Source organism: Carassius carassius, chromosome 7, assembly GCF_963082965.1.
Source record: "Carassius carassius chromosome 7, fCarCar2.1, whole genome shotgun sequence".
NCBI classification, from domain to species: domain Eukaryota; kingdom Metazoa; phylum Chordata; class Actinopteri; order Cypriniformes; family Cyprinidae; genus Carassius; species Carassius carassius.
Window position 1 is genome coordinate 19,665,990 of NC_081761.1, and position 22,312 is coordinate 19,688,301.

At 40.4% G+C, this 22,312-nt stretch overlaps 1 protein-coding gene across 1 annotated transcript in view; it reads left to right on the forward strand.

Moving 5' to 3' along the window:
* The window catches only part of LOC132143667 (vang-like protein 1), a 133,450-nt gene that overhangs the window by 16,555 nt on the left and 94,583 nt on the right, over nucleotides 1–22,312 (forward strand). The window contains exon 2 of the mRNA XM_059554092.1: nucleotides 12,826–13,081. Coding sequence (XP_059410075.1) covers nucleotides 13,011–13,081 — 71 coding nt within the window. The 5' untranslated portion in view covers nucleotides 12,826–13,010. The remainder of the gene's footprint in view (nucleotides 1–12,825; nucleotides 13,082–22,312) is intronic.

The following is a 22,312-nucleotide window of genomic DNA, read 5'->3' on the forward strand; positions in this document are numbered from 1 at the left end:
AAAACATGACTTTATCATTAATTACAGCAGGAATATATGTTAATAAAGCAGTTATTAACACACTGACCAACAATTATCATGTCTAAATAACAAGATTTATATATTTACATTGACATAGTTTATTAATCATTTAATTTCACTTTCTTAATGATCTCATGAACCACTGACAACTCCTAAATAACTGGTTTGTAAATAACGTAATAATTTATAAATAATAAATTGATCCTTGAAATTATATATGAAATTATACATTATATATGAAAATATAATGATTGATCTTTATAGATATGCTGAAGAAAAAAAAACTTTATAGCTGTATTAATGAACTGCTTTATAATGCCTATTAAAGGAGTGCTATTATGCTTTTTCACTTTTTCAGCATTAGTTAGTCTGTAATGTTGCTGTTACAGCATAAAAAAAGGTCTGCATAGTTACAAAGCTCAAAGTCCAATTCAAAAGGAGATATTTTATTGAACAAAAATCACAATTTAAAAGCAACAATAAATAACTTGTTTGGACTACAGCAAATATTTTCCTGGACTTGTGATATCACAAATATCAACGAATGAGATGATGCTTTGGTTGAGCTACACTAGAGAAGGCAACGAGTGTGATATGTACGTAGTTGACCATGAAGGCTGGAAGAGAAAAATAAACTCTTTATATTCAGTTGTGAAGAATTATTAGGCATTTTTTCCTTTACTGATAAAATGGGCCAAAAAAAAAAATGTTTAACTCCCCATGAGAATTATTCAAAATTAGAGCAGTATAGTACTTGCAAAGTTAAGACTTGACCACTGGACAGCAAAATGCTTACTGGGTAAGAAGGGTGGAGGATAACAGAAACACATTAAATACAAAAGAATTAAGAATTAAAGTGAAGAATTAGGTGTGAAACTATCAGGAAGCATTTAGTCTACAGCACCACCAATTTCCAGAACTGCAACATTCCTGGAGTCTCCAAAATTACAAGGTGTCAGGTTCTAAGAGACTTTGCTTGGGTAAAAAATCTAAAAAATGACTTAATTAGAATAGCATGAAGTATTGTGAAATGCAATATATTATGACTTTATATATAGGCTTCATGAACAGATGGGTTTTGAGTGATTCTTGAAGGACCAGCACCACCTCCTCTTGTACGACAGTTTGAGGAATATATCTTCCAGAATCTGGCGTTAAGATTTAGGAGCTCAGTTTTATTCCATCTCCTATCCTGAAAAGTCTGTCTTGCAGAATTGTCTAAAAATGAATCTTCACATTAATCCTTAATTCTTTTGCAATTCTTTTTGTCATTTCTTCTCCACCTGTTTTTTTTTCTGACCCCACTGACAGCCCACAAGTCAGCATTTTTTTTGTTTTTTTTTGTTTGGCATTAGTTTCTGATATTTCTCATGGGAATTTAATAAGTTTTGACTATTCAGTTTGAGTTAAAACTCTTTTTTGGCTCATTTCATCTGTAAAAGAAAACATGCCTAATAATTCTGCACACCTGAATATAAGGAGTTTTTATCTTCCAGCTTTCATGGACAATTATCTATCACTCATAAATGATTAAATAAAAAATTAATGGTAGTTATTAAGATTGATATGGTTTGTAATTGGTAAAACGTGCTTGGAAAAAAATTACAATAAAACAATATTTTAATGTTTAAGTTTGGAATATTAACTGACATTAATAAATGCAATATAATTATTGATCATGTAAACATAGTTACTGTTAAGTAATGATATCTTATTGTAAAGTGTTACAAAAGTTATATATATTGTTCTGTGTATGTGATTTCAAAGTATAGATGATTTGGATTAATACTTTAACTGCCGTATCCCTTAAAACCTGACTGCCAGAGAGTTACTATAAATGCATGTGGCCGCTGGGCACAGTTTTCATGATGCCACCGGGATGGCGTTGCACTGATGGCTTGAGCCCGCCATCGCTGCTTGCAGCTATATTTTACAATTGTGTTTAAAGTTTTTCTAAAAATAATATAATTATGAAAAACAGTATTCCCCACTCTCAATGCCAGCATAACCAGACAGGTACTGTACCATTAGTTCTTTGACCAGAATCCATGATTTCAAGGCTTCCTGCAAGTGCAACACTGCTTTAAAGAAAGCATTGTAAAATGTTCCCAACAAAGGAATCTGGGCTGTGCACCATTTTCCAGTGGTTCTGCTCCTGATGAAAACAGTTATATTCTCAGAGAAGTCTGCCTTATATTGTCTTGCCTAACAAGCACAAATATGTGAAAATATAATGTGCTAGGAAAATAAAAATATAAAAATTGATAATTAATTGATATGGAACTTCTCAAAGAGCATGTTTGCATGCTGCATTGTTCTCTGACAATTGACATTTATGCATTTGGCAGATTCTTTTATCCAAAGTGACCTACATTGCATTCAAGGTACATTTTTCCTATTCTTGCTTTTGCTGGGACTCAAACCATTGGCATTGCTTGTGCCATTATACTGTTTGAGCTATAAGAAGGCAAGTGTTAGGATGACAGCAGACCCAGACAGCAACAAACGAAGTGACCTCATAACATTAATTTTCATTAAGATTTACTGATTTCCTACAATAGGAGCAGCAGTCATCATTGACAATTCAGCAAGTTAAACAGAGCTCTACTTCATGCAATAAACATAAAACCACCAGATGCTTGTTCTTAGTCCTGCAAAGGATCAAACGCTTTTCTTTTAGTTCATGTAGCTACACCCAACAAACCCACAAATTCGTTTACACACCTATGTGTTTAGACAAGGCTCAGCTTGTTACTTTCAGTCCAAAAACATGTCATTGTGCACTTTAGTTTTTCATCCACCCAGCTTTAGAGATTGTATTGAAAAAAACATGTCTGTCTGAAGAAGAGCCTCACAATGATGTAATTCCAAAATAAGTATATCTGGATTTCTTTTCCTTCTCCATTTCACCTCAGAGATATTCTTTGAAAAATTTACTAACATCTGTATTGGTAAAAATGTCTATTGAGTCTTATGTTCTTTTTCTTTTCCTAACAAACAACAGCAAAATAATATTATATACACTGTATCTTTCTTAGCAATTTATCAGGCCTTTAATGCCTCTATTTACTCAGATTAAACGATAAAATGCTTGTGAAGTGACTCAGAACAGTTCTGGTGATGTTGTTTATGTATTCATGTCCTCTTTGAGACTGGAGATGCTGAAATCACTGCAAGGGTCACGCACTTCCGTCTATGTAGTAAACAAACCCACACGTCTCTGCCATTCATTCATTCACACAGAGATGCACAGAACATGCAGGATTCATATTTCAACCAACTTTTGCGGCATTAATATTTACAGATACTGGTCCATATGGAGATTTGATTTGATTAATTTATGCTAACTTTGACAAATTCCATGACTCCATATTAAAATGTAAGTTTCATTTTCATGACTAGATTTTGAGATTCTGTCCACGTTTTCTGCTTCGCGGAAATCATAGCGCTGTATGCGTCAAGAACCGGGTTGACCGGGTACTCGGTACCACCGGTACTTAAAGAAACCTGGTACCATCACATTTTCTTTTTTTTAGTACCGACTTGGTACCGAAGTACCGGGTCTTTTGACAACACTAGGCATGTCTATTTATAAGCGCTGTAGTCTAAAGTAGTTGATTGACTGGTAAGAAGGCAGACTGTTGTTGTCCAGGATGCAAACAAGATAAATATTATGACGTGTAGAAAGCTGTATTGATTGTTAAAGGGGGCCTATTATGCCCCAATTATACAAGATGTAATATGTCTCTGGTGTCCCCAGAATGTGTCTATAAAGTGTTTGCTCAAATACTCCACAAATAATTTATTATAACCGTAAATGGCTTTCTTGTGTGGAAACAAAATCATGCAGTTTTTTTTTGTCCCCTTAAATGCAAATAGGCTGCTGCTCTCAGCCCCTTTTTTCAGAAGAGAGCAGGGGCGGACTGGCCATCTGTGTGATCTGGAGAATCACAGAACGGCCGGTACTCCAGGATGGCCGGGGGGCCGGCCCACCACGCACGCAGTCATCACCTCAGTCAGACTATAAGTCGCACCTTAGTATAAGTCACATAAGTCCAAAAATACGTCATAACGAGGAAAAAAACATATAAATCGCACTGGATTGTAAGTCGCATTTATTTAGAACCAAGAACCAAGAGAAAACATTACCGTCTACAGCCGCGAGAGGGCGCTCTATTTTTTCAGTGGTAGGCTACAGGAGCACTGAGCAGCATAGAGGGCCCTCTCGCGGCTGGAGACGGTAATATTTTCTCTCGGTTCATGTCAAATTAATTTTGATAAGTCGCACCTGACTATAAGTCGCAGGACCAGCCAAACTATGAAAAAAAAGTGCGACTTATAGTCTGGAAAATACAGTAAGTATGGAACATGAGAGGAGAAAGAGTTACTTGCTAGGGATGATGTTAGGAAGTGATATTCAGGTTGCTGCTACATTTTTAATGATTACAGTAGTTAGAACAGCTAAACTTCAACATTTTAGCTATAAAATGCCACATGCAGTAGCTAATATTAAGAAATATTTTGTGCTTTTACTTTTAAAAATGTTGGTAACGTTACAATTAATGCTTACAAACTTTGAAGATTTTGAATACAGAAGTTACATTTGTAATGGTGTATTTTAATTTAGATGTGGTATTATTATTTGTGCAGTAAGATTAATTACTGCATAAATTAATCAAGACAGCATGGAATAGATTGTATAATATGCTGTTATAACAGCATATTATATAGAGCTGAAACAACGAATCGATTAAAATCGATTATTAAAATAGTTGTCAACTAATTTAGTCATTGATTCGTTGCTAAATAATTTATTTGCCGTAAGAGGCTCATTTCGTGCATATTTCAAATCTGCGGTGACCAAAGTGTGGCAGTAATGAGCCACCGGAGGTTTTACTCAGCCAGTACAACAGGAGAAGTAGCGAATAGCCAATAGCTGGCCTCGTTTTATGTCACGTGCTTCCCGAACAGCGTCTCTGCAGCATTCAGCGGGATGTGGGAGTACTTTACTTTGAGCCTTCAAAAAAGAAGATTAACCTGTAAACTCTGCACTACTGAACTTTTTAAGGGGCCGTTCACATATTGCGTCTTTTGCGCGCTCATGTTCGTTATTTCCAATGTAGGCTCATAATGGAAGCGACGCGGTCGTGACGCGCCCGTTTTTCCGATACTATTGGGCGCGTCCGCACCGCATCAAGTTAAAAACATTTCAACTTTTCAGAATGCGGCAAGCGCAATGTGACAAGAACTAAATAATCAGCTTCATCCTTTCCCGTAACAACGTTAAAAGCTCAGCCAAGATGAAGGAACAGCTGATCATAGCTGTATATGGATTTCCATTTTGAAATAAATTTAGTAGCAGAGCTACTGCAAGCGATTTTTAGAGCTGCAAATCCATTTATCCTTTGCTGAAATTTCCGCGTCTTCAAGGAGAGAGCACGTCATGGTTGCTTAGCAAAGGCAGACGCCTCAGGGGCGCAACTGCATGAGCGCTTTGGAAAGGAGGAGAAAGCGCTGCGTCTAGCGTTTTCTACGCGTTTTTAGGCGCGATATGTGAACGGCCCCTAAGACTTTTATTCGTGCAGATTCTCCAGTACAATGTTGTTTGCAAATGCTTAGTCGTAAAAGCTGATAACATTGCTTTTTAACAGTTAACATTTAAAGCTTTACAAACATGTTCTGTGATCAGTTTGTCGTTTACCAGTTCATAATTCAGTCGTGCAGCCTAATTATGACTGAATGAGAGAGGTAAATGTTTAAAGATATTTGAAATGCACTTTTTTTTTTTCTAAGTATTCACTGCTCTTTTTCACACAGCAGGTTTTTTGTGTGTGTCCGATTTTTTTTTTTTTTCTGGACAACCTTCTGATGGATTTTACTTTAAATTGTGAGTTCCATTCAGGTTTCATGCCATTGGCACTTTATTCAAAGGATTGTTTACAATTTCACAGCATAAGCTATAAAGCTGTTTCCCAGTAAATAATAAAATACAATGCACTGCAATCTTATTCTGTTTTATCCTTATTCTTCGTGAAAATATGTTCTGAAAAATTCCTTAATAATCTTTGTTCGGGATGTTAAACTACTTTAGGAGCTCTAAGGACTGCCATGGTGAAAACATTATTTGAAATCTCCTTGTGAAATTTGCTAGAGTATGGGTCAGTGTTTTGATTGCAGAAGAGTTCGACAAAGGATTACTAACACATAATAAAACAACTCCAGGTATATTTTTGATGAGGATATGACAATGCAAAATGGTTAAAATCTCTTAAAAATCTATGCTGAATGATAAAGACCCTTTATTAATAATTTACTTGGGGAAAAAAATGGAAAAAACTAAAATATAAGTACATAAACCGATTAATCGTAAAAAATAATCGACAGATTAATCGATTATCAAAATAATCGTTAGTTGCAGCCCTAATATTATATAATCTATTCCATGCTATCTTGGAATAAAACTTTTTTTTTTTAATCCATTTCATAATTTGTTTATTCAGGTTGAGCTTAGACCAAGAGCAGAGAAAGACACTCACTCCAGCTCAACTTTAAATTACTTTTAAGCGCCCCAAGTCAGATAGTCACATCCCAGAGTTTTTTTTTTTTTTTGTCAAATCACCCTCAGAAGACAAAATACCTGACAGTACAGAAAGTGTTTAAGTTGAGTGTTTAAATCAACAGTACACAAAGATGGCGCAGACAGACTGTTGTCGAGTTTCCGCACGCCGATTGCTTTGGGCCGGGTTTAGTCAAAGTCCAGGGCCGTTTTTTATTCCCAGTCCATCCCTGGAAGAGAGCCATGCCTTTTCAGCTTATGCTTTGGAAAATGCAGAAGAACCAATATGACTTGACACTGTAAATGCCGTTTTAAGCCTTATACATGTATGTTTGAATCAGTCAGAAACTCTGGCAGAAGTAACAACTATGATGATAAACCAGGATGAATTTCTCAGCCATTTTGCAATGATGGATGAACAATACACACACACACACACACACACACACACACAAACACACACACATACACACACAAATACTACTATATAACGAGACGTGAGATTTTGTGGGACACAAGTCTCTAATATTTTTGGAGAACATACACTGTTTGAAAAAAGACAATCATCAAACTGTACTGTGCATAATAAATTGCAGTTATGAATTATACCAACAGTAAGCATTTTCAGGTTAAAAATAAAAATAATGACTGTTCTAATTTATGTGAATACAATAAGAGATGATGGTTTCTTTAGATGCATTAGCTGTGAAACTTGCTAACAAACAAATTTAGGTAGGTGATTTGAAAACAGTGACAAAATATAAAGTGCAATGCTTATGTCTATTGGGTGTGTAGCTGGATCCTCCCCACCTTACTCGGTGGAGGATATCCACCTTATTTTGCAAAGCGGATGTAGATACAATGATGTATTTCCTTATAATGTGTTAAACTTCCATTTCACTAGCCGGTGGGTAAGAACCTTAGGAGTGATATGTTGGGTGCACACACAGAACACTAATAAACACAGTGATGGTAAATATTTACCACACCCATGGTGTATGACACAGTGGGAGGATGAAATTAAGAAGTGGCCTGTAATAACTTTTTAAATATCCGTTTTGGTGCTTGGAGTAGACGGGTCTATGATGCGAATTATTAAAGTTATAAAAACGTTTTATTTTGGATGCAATTATTCATTTTATAGTACTATTCAGAATGTTTTCCATTTGTTCCATGAATTTAGAAAAAAATGACAAATTGACCATTATTTACCTAGCATTACTAAACTATATAATTTTCAGTGGGGCAAGAAATCAAAAAAAAATTGCACCTTGACATTTCAATTGTGTGTTTGTGTGTGCATATATACAAGGAGAAAGAAGTGAAACAGTGTAAAAACAGTATATTTAATGTTAACACTGAATAACTCCAAACAACTACACAATGTATCCACAATTACTACACCATTCTAAATTTCATATGAAATGACATGAAATGTAGAATCAAGTGCTCCTCCTCAAAGCATTCAGGAAGATCTCCTTGAAGTAAATTCAACTTCAGCTTCATCATGGTCATCAGAATATGATCTATTATCTGCATCTTAAAATTGGAAGTGTAGAACTTAACAGTGTACAATAAAGAGCTAGTGTCATTCTTAAGAATGGCAAGGGTATGGAATTACATTTGCTTCAACAAAAATGAACGAAACTTTATAAAACTGAACGTAACTTTTTCAGAAACTATCAAAAATATGCCATTACAAAAGAAGAAATCTTAACACAGTTGCACAAATGTAACAGGCTCTTCAAATATGCTTCATTTTTGTTAATGTTTTTCAAAGATTCGTTTTCGCTGATCGTGGATTCTGAATGCATTGGCACAGATTTCGCTTTTGCTTCGCAGTTTTTCGTTTGGAGTTTTGACACAAACCTCTCGTGGGGGCTGGGTTAACAGTGATCTACTCTGATTGGATAGTGAGCTTTTGATGGACAGGTGCTCTCTGACCGGGAAGTACAGGCGCCACTCAGTGGTGCCAGAGAGTGGTGCGCATATTGGAAAGCTCTCGCTGTGATTTGTATTACTAAATATGTAAATAATATTTGACCTCCGATCGTCTCAGTCTGTAAAGATGAGCTATTGTCCTTCAAGGCAGCTTGAAGTAAGCCTGTGTTACTGAATGACAATAATTACCCGCAACAACTGTTGCACACTGTAACATTAAAAACTTGTATCGATGTTATTGGTTACTTCAATAACACAAGCTTACTTCAAGCTGCCTTGAAGAACAAGCGGAGGAGGAAGATGACGCCGCTCCGTGTCTCCTGAGAGCTCATCTTTACAGACTGAGATGATCGAAGGTCAAATATTATTTACATATTTAGTAATACAAGGCACGGCGTATTGCATACAAATCACCGCGAGAGCTTTTTTTTCTTTTTCTTTTTTTATTAATGCAGAGAACAAAAACACACAAGTATACACATACATCACATAATATCAACCACAAAAAAAAAACAATAAAGAATAAAATAGAACTAAAGGAAAGAGGGCCAAAATCTAAACAAAATTACACATGATCAAAGGCGGAGCGAATTCTAACGGTCCTTATAGCTTTCTTATTAGTAGATACTGAGATTACATTCAAATAGTTTTCCATTTCTTTTAGAAAAACAGAGAAGACATGTTTACAGTTGGAGAATTTGCATTTGTGAATGTGAAATTTGTTTAGGAAAAAAATTTAAATTAATAACAAAACTGATATTTTTGTTTGTGGGGTCAGAGTCATAATACCCAAATATAATGTTTTTCATATGTACTGAGAAGCCTGGCAAAATCTTACACTTGACAAACACACCAATATCATCCCAAAGTTTCTGAGTGTAGTGACATGACCAAAATAAGTGTACAGCTTAAAATACATGTCTTTCACTTTCTGTGAAAAATAATTTTTGGGGTAGAGACCAGATTTAATCACCGCGAGAGCTTTCAATATGCGCGGCGCGCGCCACTGAGTGACGTCTGTATTTCCCAGTCAGAGAGCACCTGTCCATCAAAAGCTCACTATCCAATCAGAGTAGATCACTGTTAACCCCGCCCCCACGAGAGGTTTGTGTCAAAACTCCAAACGAAAAATTGCGAAGCAATAGCGAAATCTGTGGCAATGCATTCAGAATCCACGATCAGCGAAAACGAATCTTTGAAAAACATTAACAAAAATGTAGCATACGTTCATTATTATTGAACTAAATGTTATTCCATACAAGGGCTAAAATATCTTCACTGTGGAACTGCATTGCCTTGTGTAACATTATTTTATCCCCTGAGGCATAAGTGTAGTCTGTCAATGCCTGGACTTCAGGCATCACTGTACTGAAGGGGCAGCTGCAATGGTTCCGTTCGTGCGGTCTCATGGTCACCTTGCTCATCTTCTGCCAAACACAACACTGAAGTCAGTCAGATGCTCAGGAGAAACTGATAAATTCTCCACCCCCTATTTACAAAAAGTAGCAAAATATTTTGTACATGGCACCATTGTTCCAGTCCCAGTACAGTGGTACTTTTATTCAATACTATCACAGTAATGTTACCTGGCTTTCAGGGATAGTTTACCCAAAAATGAAAATTTTCATCATTTACTAAACCTCGAGTTGTTCTAAACCTGTATAAATTTATTTGTTCTACTGAACACAAAGGAGTATGTTTGGAATAATGTTAATATACAAACTATTCTTGGATCCTTATTAATTTCAATAGTATTTTATCTTACTACTATGGAAGTGAATGGGACCCATATTTTGCTTTGTTACAAACATTCTTCGTTACAAATAGATTCCTTTGTGTTCAGCAGCAAAAAGAAATTAACACAGGTTTGCAACAACTCGAGAGTAAGTAAATGACAATTTTAATTTTAGCTATCCCTCTATGCGCTGTTTTGTTAGTTTTCTTCTGTTATCAACAACTTCAGCTTAGCCCTAAATATTATTCATGCCCAATAGGAGTGTCATCGATAAAGAAATAGTTTAAACAATGTATTTTGCACGTAACTTAACAAAAAGCTGTAAAATACTTGTTTTTAGATATATCAAGTCAAGTCACCTTTATTTATATAGCGCTTTAAACAAAATACATTGCTTCAAAGCAACTGAACAACATTCATTAGGAAAACAGTGTGTCAATAATGCAAAATGACAGTTAAAGGCAGTTCATCATTGAATTCAGTGATGTCATCTCTGTTCAGTTAAATAGTGTCTGTGCATTTATTTGCAATCAAGTCAATGATATCGCTGTAGATGAAGTGACCCCAACTAAGCAAGCCAGAGGCGACAGCGGCAAGGAACCGAAACTCCATCGGTGACAGAATGGAGAAAAAAACCTTGGGAGAAACCCGGCTCAGTTGGGGGGCCAGTTCTCCTCTGACCAGACGAAACCAGTAGTTCAATTCCAGGCTGCAGCAAAGTCAGATTGTGCAGAAGAATCATCTGTTTCCTGTGGACTTGTCCTGGTGGTCGTCTGAGACGAGGTCTTTACAGGGGATCTGTATCTGGGGCTCTAGTTGTCCTGGTCTGTCCTGTAGAGGTCCTCTCTAGGTGCTGATCTACCATCTGGTCTGGATACGTACTGGATCCGGGTGACTGCAGTGAACCTCTGATCTGGATACAGACTGGATCTGGTGGCTACGCTGACCTCGGAATAAGAGAGAAACAGACAAATATTAGGGTAGATGCCATTCTTCTAATGATGTAGCAAGTACATAGGGTGTTATGGGAAGTGTTCCGGTTTACCTAATTAATTCAGCCTAAAAATCCTTTAACGGATTTGGATATTAAAAGCATATTAGTATGTTAAGTGTAAGCCAGGTTAAAGAGATGGGTCTTTAATCTAGATTTAAACAGCAAGACGAGACGAGGCGTCACCTCGAAATCTTCACTGTGGAGCATCGTTTCTCGAAGAATAGATCATTTTCCATGGGTCTACCATCAACGAAGTGGAAAGAGCAAACGTATGGAAATTTCAATGGTTTCTTGGCTTTTAGTTTTAACCAAAGCCGACGAGCTTCTTCTCCTTTCGGAAGGGCCTGCAAATCATAGTGTGCCCCCATCCACATTCAGGTATTTTTTACTCTTGAACCAGCTATTATGACACCCCTTAACTACACAAAGTACGCCAGTCTTTCTGTGGTCCATATTAAAAGTAAACTAGCCTGTGAAATCAACACAGTGACCGCGAAACTAATGAATCACAATACAACTACTATTAGCGGAAGTGCTTTACCAGAAATCTGACACATTATGGTTCTAAAATGGCAGCGCCTGAGTTTAAGTGAAAAATAAGGTGAATATGCTGATGGGGAAGAGACTGTCACCAGTTGTGGGCAGTGCCTGTTTCAATGTGTTGTTACAATGTGTTAAAAATGCTAATGACTAATTTTAAGGCACTATTTATGATTTTTAGGGAGTATAAAGAAAGGAGTGGGTCGGCAAAGATAGCCTTGTGGGCAGTGTGCCAACATACAGCACCGTAGCACTACGGGCATCCCGATCCCCCCCCCCCCCCCTCACTCCCATTTTGCTTCCTGTTAGCTCTAAACTGTCCTATCACAATAAAAGTCAAAAATGCCAAAAATAAATCTTAAAAAAAAAGTGGTTGTGGACACACATTGCTGATCTTCTGGTCAAACACCATGTAAATGTAAATTTAGCATAATAGCTCCCCTTTACCTTCTGCAAATGTGGGACTGAGCATTTCGTGTTTTGGTAAAGCCATAACCGTAGTGGTGGTATCTTGTGTTATGTCACGGTGAATGAATATACATTGACTAGATGGCATTTACATCTCTAGTCCTCGGGACTCACCTCCCAGAATGTTTTAGATGTCTCACTATTCAACACACTAAGCTGATAAATTGAATTAGTGAGACATCCAAAACATTCTGATAGGTGGGTCCCCGGGAGGTTTACACTATACTGGGATCCGATCACAATGCATATGTGGACATCATCTGGATACTGGTCACATGTTAATGGCAATTGTAAATACTGCCTGAGTAGCTGTATATAGTTTGCTTTGATAAATCAGATCACAAAGCGATTTGGGGCCCGTTAACACTCGTATTTAATGTGGTTCAATTGTGAGCAGAGATGTACACAGAACAGAGACACACAATTAGACACCGGAAACAGATAGGAATCTGGGGAAAAAAATAAAATCTTTTGACTGGAATACAGGAAACAGGAGTGTCAGCTGTATTCTGCTGCTCTTGATTTGACTTTTTTAGTCCCACAACTAAAAATCTAACTCTGTCTTTTCAGAATGAACCCTGCTGGTGTAAAGCCTCCAGGCACACATCCAGGATTGAGAACTGACAGATTACTCTCATTGTTCATCTGCTGAGTAAGCTCCTTCTGATAAGACTCTCTAAAAACTTCTGCCTGCCCTTCATCCTGTCAACATCAAAAAAGCCCTCAGCCATTTGCTGGGGCAAAACAGTGCCACCATGGATACAGAGTCCACCTACTCTGGCTACTCATACTACTCCGGACGGTCGAGGGGATCTCACAGACATGGGTAAGAGTTTCCATGAGGGTCTCTTTCTCTTTCAGCTTCCTTTATGCCTGTCAGTTGTTGAGTGGCAAGTTTTAAAGACACTGCAGTGTGATATGCAGCAGGTCACTGGATACTGTCTCCCCTCTGTCTGCCTGTCTTATCTTATGAGATCATTGTCACTCTTTTCTTTTTGCCCTCCCTTTCATTTTCCCTTTCTCTGATGAATTTCTTATTTATCAGATGATTTATCAGCCCAACATCTAGTTAGTTACAGTATTCTAAGGCTCACTCAGGGTTTTTCTATACCCATCTCTTTAAGTTTCCTTTAGACATGGCATGTAACCCAATGTGTCCATGCAGCTGCACTCCCTCATGTCTCTGTTTCTGAATCACTATCATTCTCCATTGGTGTCAGCATCTTGAAAGATAAACTTGGAAGAAAATGAAGGTAACTTTTGGGAATCCTTTAAGTTTAATCAACTTCATTTTATATTTTTTCCTTCCAGTTGGTTTGTGTTACAATAATTCAACGCATTTAATTAAAAAATAATAATGAATTTACATATATCCTTTAGATCTAAGTTCAGTAAGCTTGCATTTTAGAAGTTTAGTTGAACACAAATATTGACTCAAAAGAAGTTGAAATATTTCTAACATGAGATGTCCAGCAGGTTTTTACATGTTTTTATTTACACCATGCATTTACATGTTTGGCAGCATTTTCACCCTGGGTGAAAATTTCAACCTTAGTTCAGCACATTTAAACCTGACAGCAATCTTTATGTTGGTTTGGGAAAAAGCAATACAACAATAATTGAGATGATCATGAAAGCATGATTTGCATAGTTATGGGGAAACACAGTCCTGGTCAGTAATGACCAGTCACTAGTGATTTAGTACTTAGACAATGTCAGTCTATGCTGAAATTAGAAGGATGTAATGATAATAGCCTTTCTGCAGTACTAGTTTTGCCAAGTAATGACTCAATGTGGTACCTGTGAACTGAATGTCTGACTGACAGACAACTGCTTTCAAATGCTGATATGAATAAAGTTGGCTGTCTTGAATGTGAACAGATGGGTCACAAATGCTTGTCAAATGTTTGACAAGTCAGGACTGTGCCTGTGCTTCAGGCCTTGTCATGTAAATGTGATGCTTACTTTGGAGTCTGGAAGTTTGCACACAAACCATTAATATTGATCCCTCTTTCAGAGGCAATCTTTGCACAACTCCAGCGCTGAGCTGACCCTCGTTTGTGAGGCATTCAAGTCCGGTGTAAAATGTTGTGCATGTCAAATGATTGACAAGTCATGTCTGTGCCTGTGCTTCAGGCCTTGTCATGTAAATGTGATGCTTAATTTGTCTGGAATCTGGAAGTTTGTTCACAAAACGTTGGTATTGATCCCTCTTTCAGAAGCGTATGCGTATTATAGATTATATATATATATATATATATATATATATATATATATATATATATTATATATATATATATATATATATATATATATATATATATATATTATATATATGAAGCTGAATACCTTATTCGAAAAAACCTGAATAATGGCTTCAAAAATGAATAACGGATAACGAATAATTTACACAAATAGCGCACAGATCCAAATTACCGTAACACACGTATTTTCATTCTCAACTCTTTACATTAATTTATTACATGACCGATGAAGGTATACATGAATAATCACTAAGCACAGCATTTCGACACATTTTTGCGTGTATTTGAGTGTTTAGGCGCGCAGCTTGAGCTTAATGATGACTTTACATGTCCGTGTTCTGTTCCATCTGTAAGCGCATATCTCTTCCTGAGGAGCAGCGAAAGTTCTCTTTCAAGCTTTTAAAAACATGAATAAATATACTTTTATAAATAAAGCATGTCCCATTATGCAAATGTCATGTAACATGATTTTACTGATTTGCACGGGAAATTGGGCTTTTAATGGAGGAACGAAAGAGCAGCACTGCAAAAAGGGGGCGGAATGGGGCGCACTTGTCATTTTATCTTGATTATTGTATTTTCATGGTCGTTGGAGGCCAAAAATCGAACCGTTTATTTTTCTATTAATTGCACAGCCCTAGTGGCATATGCACTTTTTTGTTTAGTGAAGTTCAAAAACGACTGGTTTAAATAGTTGATGTTTGTCATGAAATCTTCCTACTTGTATGATACATTTATTTTAAATGTATTAACAGTGAGTCATAAACAAGACTGTCTGGATTATTTATTTATTTTTTTTACTTAATGTTTGAAACGTACTCTGTTACTAACGTAACCTCCGTTCTCTCTTAAAGAGGGAACGAGTACTGCGTCTTAGCTAAGACGCTACGGGAAAAGTCTCTTTTCACGAAATACTGAAGCAAAAAATTATCCTTAATTTTGAATTATTGTAAAGCGCATTTGCAGCAGCACACAGCCATAGGCGAGACGGCTCGCTCGCTCATTGGCTGCTCTGCGGCAACTGCACAAGCCTATCGAGCGCAGGCTGATGCAACATCAGACCAATAAGGGCGCTTCGCGCCCTTCATGCCACTTCCCGCCGAAACGGGTGTGGCCCAACCCTATAAAAGGAGCTCGAAAAGGCTGACTTACCTGATTTATTTCATCGCCGAAGCAAACCAGAGTGAATCGTACACACAGCAGAGAACGCAGTACTCGTTCCCTCTTCTAAAGAGAACCGAGGTTACGTTAGTAACCGAGTACGTTCTCTTACGAGAGTTCTCTCGTACTGCGTCTTAGCTAAGACGCTACGGGAACCCCATGTAAAGCGCCGTGCGCGCAGGGGTCACACACCAATAAACCTGGAAGCAACGCCCAGGATTTACAGTGCACAGTCACCCGAGGGACTCACAGAGAGTCCAGGACAGGAGAGGGGGGGGACCCTCCGTCCCATATCTAGCAGCATCCGTAGATGCGGCAATATGACATCACACAGTCGAGGCAAGGACTGACCAATACTGCCCATATAACAGTCGGCAGCGCATAACGCTCGCGATCTCAGAGTTCCAGTCAGGGCCCTGATTCGACTATACCGACAGCAGCCTTGCTTGCAAGGCGGGAACCTCCAGGTTATAGAACCTGATAAATGTAGACGGCGAGGCCCAACCTGCCGCCATACATATATCCTGCAAGGAGATCCCCGTAGACCACGCCCACGACGAGGCGACGCCTCTTGTGGAGTGTGCTCTGACGCCCAGTGGGCACTGAAGGCCCCTGGAAGCGTAAGCTAACGCTATGGTGTCAACTATCCATCTGGATAGGCTCTGTCTCGAAACAGCCATTCCTTTGGAACGTCCACTGAACAAGACAAACAGCTGCTCAGTCCGTCTAAAGACAGCGGAGCGAGACACGTAAGCTCTTACAGGGCAAAGAAGACTCGAGTCTCCATCCTCTCCTGACACCGGCAGGGCAGACAGGGCAATAACCTGAGCCCGAAACGGCGTGTTGAGGGATTTCGGCACATAACCGTGCCTAGGTTTGAGTATGACCCTTGAGTCATTAGGCCCAAACTCCAAGCACGACTGGTTTCGGCTCTGCCCCTATCCAACAGCTCCTGTAGGAAGGAGAGAACCTCCGTCACCTCACAACTAAGGGGTGAACATCCCCGAGCTGTGCACCAGCTGGAGAACACCGACCACTTCGAGGCATACAGCCGTCGTGTCGACGGAGCTCTAGCCTGAGTGATGGTATTTAGCACTCCCACTGAGAGATCAGCGGGTAACCGTTGAGCGCCCACACATGGAGGGACCACAACGGTTGAGGGTGCCAAATCGAGCCCCCGGCTTGCGAGAGGAGATCCCTCCTCAACGGCACTGGCCACGGGGCAGTGTCTGCTAACTGCATCAAATCTGGAAACCATGGTTGGTTCTTCCAAAATGGTGCTACAAGCAGTATTGAGCATCTCGTTTCCCTCACCCGTTCTATCACCTGCGGAAGGAGGGAGACGGGGGGGAAAGCATAAAGCGGGCAGCACGGCCATCTCCTTGACAGCGCGCTTTCGTTCTTGGAAAAGAACGCGGGGCAGTGAGCGTTTTCGTGGGACGCGAAGAGGTCCACTTCCGCCCTGCCAAATCTCTCCCACAACAGCTGGACTGTTTGCGGGTGTAGAGACCATTCGCCCGTGGGAATGTTGTTTCTGGACAGCCTGTCTGGACCCAGATTCTGTAGCCCAGGCACATGAACTGCCCTCAGCGAGCGCAAGTTGCGCTGAGCCCAAACCAGGAGGCGTTCCGCCAACCTGTACAGGTTTCGGGACCTGATACCGCCATGGCAATTTATGTAGGACACCACAGACATGTTGTCCGAACGGACTAAGACGTGGTGGCCTTTGATTCGGGGACAAAAACGCGTTAGCGCGTTCTCCACTGCCAGCATTTCCAGACAGTTGATATGTTGGAGCTTTTCCCGTTCTGACCACAGGCCAAAGGATGGTCTGCCCTCGAGCAGCGCTCCCCCTCCCGAAGTGGAGGCGTCTGTCGACACCATCTTCACTTTCGAGGAAGTCCCCAGGCTTACACCTGATTGGTACCAGTCGTTCGCTGTCCAGGGCTGTAACACAGCTCTGATTGACCCTGAGATGCAGCTGACCGGATATCCACGCTCCGCGCGGTACTCGCGCTCTCAGCTAGAACTGCAGGGGGCGCATGCGGAGCAGGAGAACTGGAGATGCTGAGGCCATGAGACCTAGCATCTTCTGAAATTCTCTGAGCGAGAAGGTCACGCCGCAGCGGAGTGAGGGAGGGCTGAGCGGGTCCCGTGGGACTCGTGCTGTCTATGAGTAATTGTGGGCTGTAAGCGTGCACATTTACTGCTTTAGACTCGCTGTCTGCCTGGGCAAAACGAACGTGCACGGGTTTCGTTGTTACAGAAACCACATGACGCGTGTGACATAGTGTTTGTGGGCACTGAGGAGTGGGCACGTTTACTATGTAGTGCACGCGATCGACTTGAGTTGCTTTTATGGACGCGAGCCCTGTGTGAAGGGCTGTGCTTATATGTGGAGATGGGCACTGAGCAGTGGGCATCGTCACTACATTTATAGCACCATCGGCCATGGCCAGGACACCAGAAATTATACCTTTTTCGGGAAATATCTGGGTAGCCGTGATAACGGTTTTTGTGTGCAGGCAAGCGGGCAACCGTACAGGCTTGCGCATTGCAAAAGACGCTGAAACAGTCACAATCCCTGGAACTGAAACAGCAACTGAACGGTGCTTTCCTAGGAATGCTAGGATGGCTTCGGGGCTTCCGGCCTCACCGTAATCCTCTGCCGTGGTCCCCGCGGCGCGGGGCGACGGCCGGTAGAGTGAGAACGGGGTCTCGAGCTGTGTTGCTGACGCTGTTGTGATAACGGCTTTTGTGTGCAGGCAAGCGGGCAACTGTGCAGGCTTGCGCGTTGCAGAAAACGCTGAGACAGTCACAATTCCTGGAACTGACACAGCGGCGCGCTTGGGTGAGAGCTCGGCCACAGCAGAACTCGTACACCGGCGCTTCGATGAAGCAGCTATAACTCGTCCCATGGCTTGTGCAGCGGATTTAGTAGCGAAGCACTCCTAAAATCCGCGAGACAGATAGCCTCAGGTCCCATCTCGTCCAGTTTACAGAGGAGATCACGCTGGAATATCTGCAGCCATCGTGTGTAGTGCAGACGCAGCCTACTCAGCAGCAGAAAAGATTTGCGCGAGCAGAGATGACGTCATGCGGCAGGCTTTAGATGGCAACACCGCTTTCGTCCGCCGTCCAGCAGAGGGGGGGCAAAGGTGCGTCGCTATCGCCTGTTCCACCGGCGGAAGTGACTGGTAGTTCCTGTTTTTAGCATCATCCAGTGTGGAGAATGCTAGTGAGACAGACGAACGAGTTTGCGCTGAATATGGAGCGTTCCAAGCCTTTGCCACCTCTTCGTGAAGCTCAGGAAGAAATGAGGCGGGCTTTGAGAAGTACGCTCATCCGAAAGGAAACTACCATCCAGCCGGGAACGAGAGGGGGGCGCTGGTGCAGACCACTCGAGGCCGAGACTCGTCACGGCCAGCGTGAGCACTCGCCTCGGCTCCTTCTCGATGTCAGCTCGTTTGCTGGGCTTCTGAGCAGAAGGCGCGAGATCCCCGGAGCTCGCCCAGCCCTCACTGCCCTAAGCTAGCAGAGAGCATGTGTCCTCTTCCCCCGATGCGGCCCTGAGATCGACTTCCGGCGAGCTCGGTTGAGCTGAAGATGGTTCCGGAATCCGCTGGAAGCGACGCTTTTTACGGCGCCCCAGCGCAGCGAAAAATGCATGCTCAGAGAAAAAGGCCAAGCGAGTCCTCAGAGTCACCATTGGCAACAGCTCGCAGTGAGGGCATCTGCCGTCAGCGAGCGCGAGCGCTGCATGATCTTCACCCAGGCAGGAGACACAGATGACGTAACGGTCTCCCTCGCTGAGTGGGGCTCTGCACGAGCCGCAAGAAGGCATCTTAAAAAAGACGCAAGCTCTTTTACGAGTTTACTCTTTTAACACACGCATAAAGAACAGTTGGAAATAATAGAGTTGAAAGGATATGGGCACCGGAACGCGCAGCAGGAACGGCAGTGGAAGGCGGCGTTGGCCAGCGGCTTCAGGAATAGCTCGTCCCGCTGAGATGCTATCTGACGGCGCTTGCTTCCTCCGTGATCCAACGATGCGTGAGCTTTGCTTAAGAGATGAAAAATCAGGTGAGTCAGCCTTTTCAAGCTCCTTTTATAGGGTTGGGCCACACCCGTTTCGGCGGGAAGTGGCATGAAGGGCGCAAAGCGCCCTTATTGGTCTGATGTTGCATCAGCCTGCGCTCGATAGGCTTGTGCAGTTGCCGCAGAGCAGCCAATGAGCAAGCGAGCCGTCTCGCCTATGCCTGTGTGCTGCTGCAAATGCGCTTTACAATAATTCAAAATTAAGGATAATTTTTTGCTTCAGTATTTTGTGAAAAGAGACTTTTTCCGTAACGTCTTAACTAAGACGCAGTACGAGAGAACTCTCGTAAGAGAACAGCAGGTTATCAATTTAGAATATCAAATTATATGAAGTGCCACTATGCATATCCCACAACATTAGACTAAATGAAAAAAGAAAAAAAACTATTCAGAACAGGCACAAACAATAATGTGACAACTTAACCTGTTAGCCAGCACCCCCCATTATGGGACTCACAGCTGAAAGTGCTCTACCTAACTTTTAATTGTAACAGTTTCCTACTTCAGTGTGTTACAAACATAATTTTGGTGTCTTTGGAAAGAAGACACTTTGGGCTTTACTTTCTATCAACCAGATTTGATAATGCTCAAAAATATTAAAAGTTATAGACACTGAAGTGCCTTGACATTTTTTTTTTACCACACTTAAATATTTTTTTATTTGATATAAAAATACATGAAATGAGTCCTGGAGAAATCTAGAAAAGTAATGGGTTGAAAGCCACATGTCTCATGAGTTTCTATTTCAAATCTGAATAAGATATCATGAAAAATGACTATGTCTAGACCCCCCACCCCCCAAATATAAGAAAATAGATTTCCCAACAGTATTGAAGGCTTCTACAAACTATTTAGTCAGTAAACATACCACTGCATAGTTTTTTTCAATTATAAAACACTAGACAGAAACTAAGACATCATATGAGTGATTTATTTGAGCACTAGAAAAATACAATAAGAATAATTTGAGTAAAAAAATATTAAGAAGAAAAATAAAAAAAGATTTAACTTTGTTCGCCAATTACAGAAAATCCTGAGATTGCTAGAAATGCAGCATTTACAATGAATTACGATGCAAATAAGTGCTGATGTGCTGATGGCCACTTATACAAATGGTAATAAATCAAATGTGCCAAACTAAATAATCCACTCTCTCTATTCACATAGACGCGTTCACTTTGGTAGCCGTGATCATACAGTAATAGCGAGCTGATTTGGGCTGATTTGCACTCAGATAGTAATCATGCAGATACATTCACATTCAACATAAAACACACTCTGACATATATAAAAACTGTTGAAAAATAAAACAAACAAAAAGAAAAAGGCGATCGCTATAAGTTCCGCCTCCATCAGCTGACAGGTGCGTCAGAGCGCGTCACGAGGGAGCGCCAAAATTCAAATATACTATCTTTCATTCAGTCTTTTTTCTGGTGGATTGTCTCATTCTGTTTGTGACACTGTACGCTGCAAAACCATGCTGTTTTTTTACTACCAACACGCAGTTTCTGACCGTGAGTTATTCCATAATGGACGCAAACAGTTCTGTTGTGGCTGAAGAACTGAAACGTAAACAAAGGAATTATGATCCATATTACAACGTTATTGCTTCGTTGGACTAAACGTGCTCCATGAGATGTCATTGAGTGGACCCTTACCTTTCTAACTAAACCGGGATTTACAGATGTGGATGTGTTTATGACTCGTTATTACGACGGATCTGGTATGTACAGCGTTTCCATTGCTCATGTTTTTATGTGAACTGCTTACACAAATGTACTAAATACAGTCTTTATAAGCTTTCCATTGAAAAGCAGTGATCTGTCGTCGATGCTTGAGGCTTAGATCTTTATAATGATACATAGTTTGTCAAAATTAAATTTGTCCCGTTTCATTTAATCTATTCGTAAACACTGACACGTGCAAGTTGAGGGGCGTTCAGGATGAGGGCGTCGGGGTGCTGGCTAAGAGGTTAAACAGCAGCAGGAGTAAGGCGCATAGCCTAGCCTAATTCATTTCTTAATATTGTTTGCAAGAAACACCAGTCTATCAACTTGATCTGGATTAAGTGGGGCTCTCTTTTTATTTACAATGTTCCCCGCGTTGGAGAACACTCATTCGGAACGCACAGACGTGCCTGGTTACTAGCTTTTATTCGCTTGATTTGGTCATGGGCCTAAGCTACAATACGTCTAGAGTGCCCTCTACTGGATAAGATGCCAAAGAATAAAATAAAAAACAAATTGTCTAATCATAGATTGTAAAAAATGCGCTACACATGGCATTTTAAAAAACGGATATTTTATTTATAGTTCGATTACGGATATTTCACGTCATGTTCGAATGCATATTCTAATATCAAATAAAAAGTGACAGCCCTAATGTGTGTGTGTGTGTGTGTGTGTGTGTGTGTGTGTGTGTGTATATGTGTGTGTGTGTTAAATATTTTTTCTTTTTTTTACTTTTTAATTGTTCTGTATTGCTTTTTTCCATTTCAATTTTTTCAACTCATTTTTAATAGTTACTTTTTTATC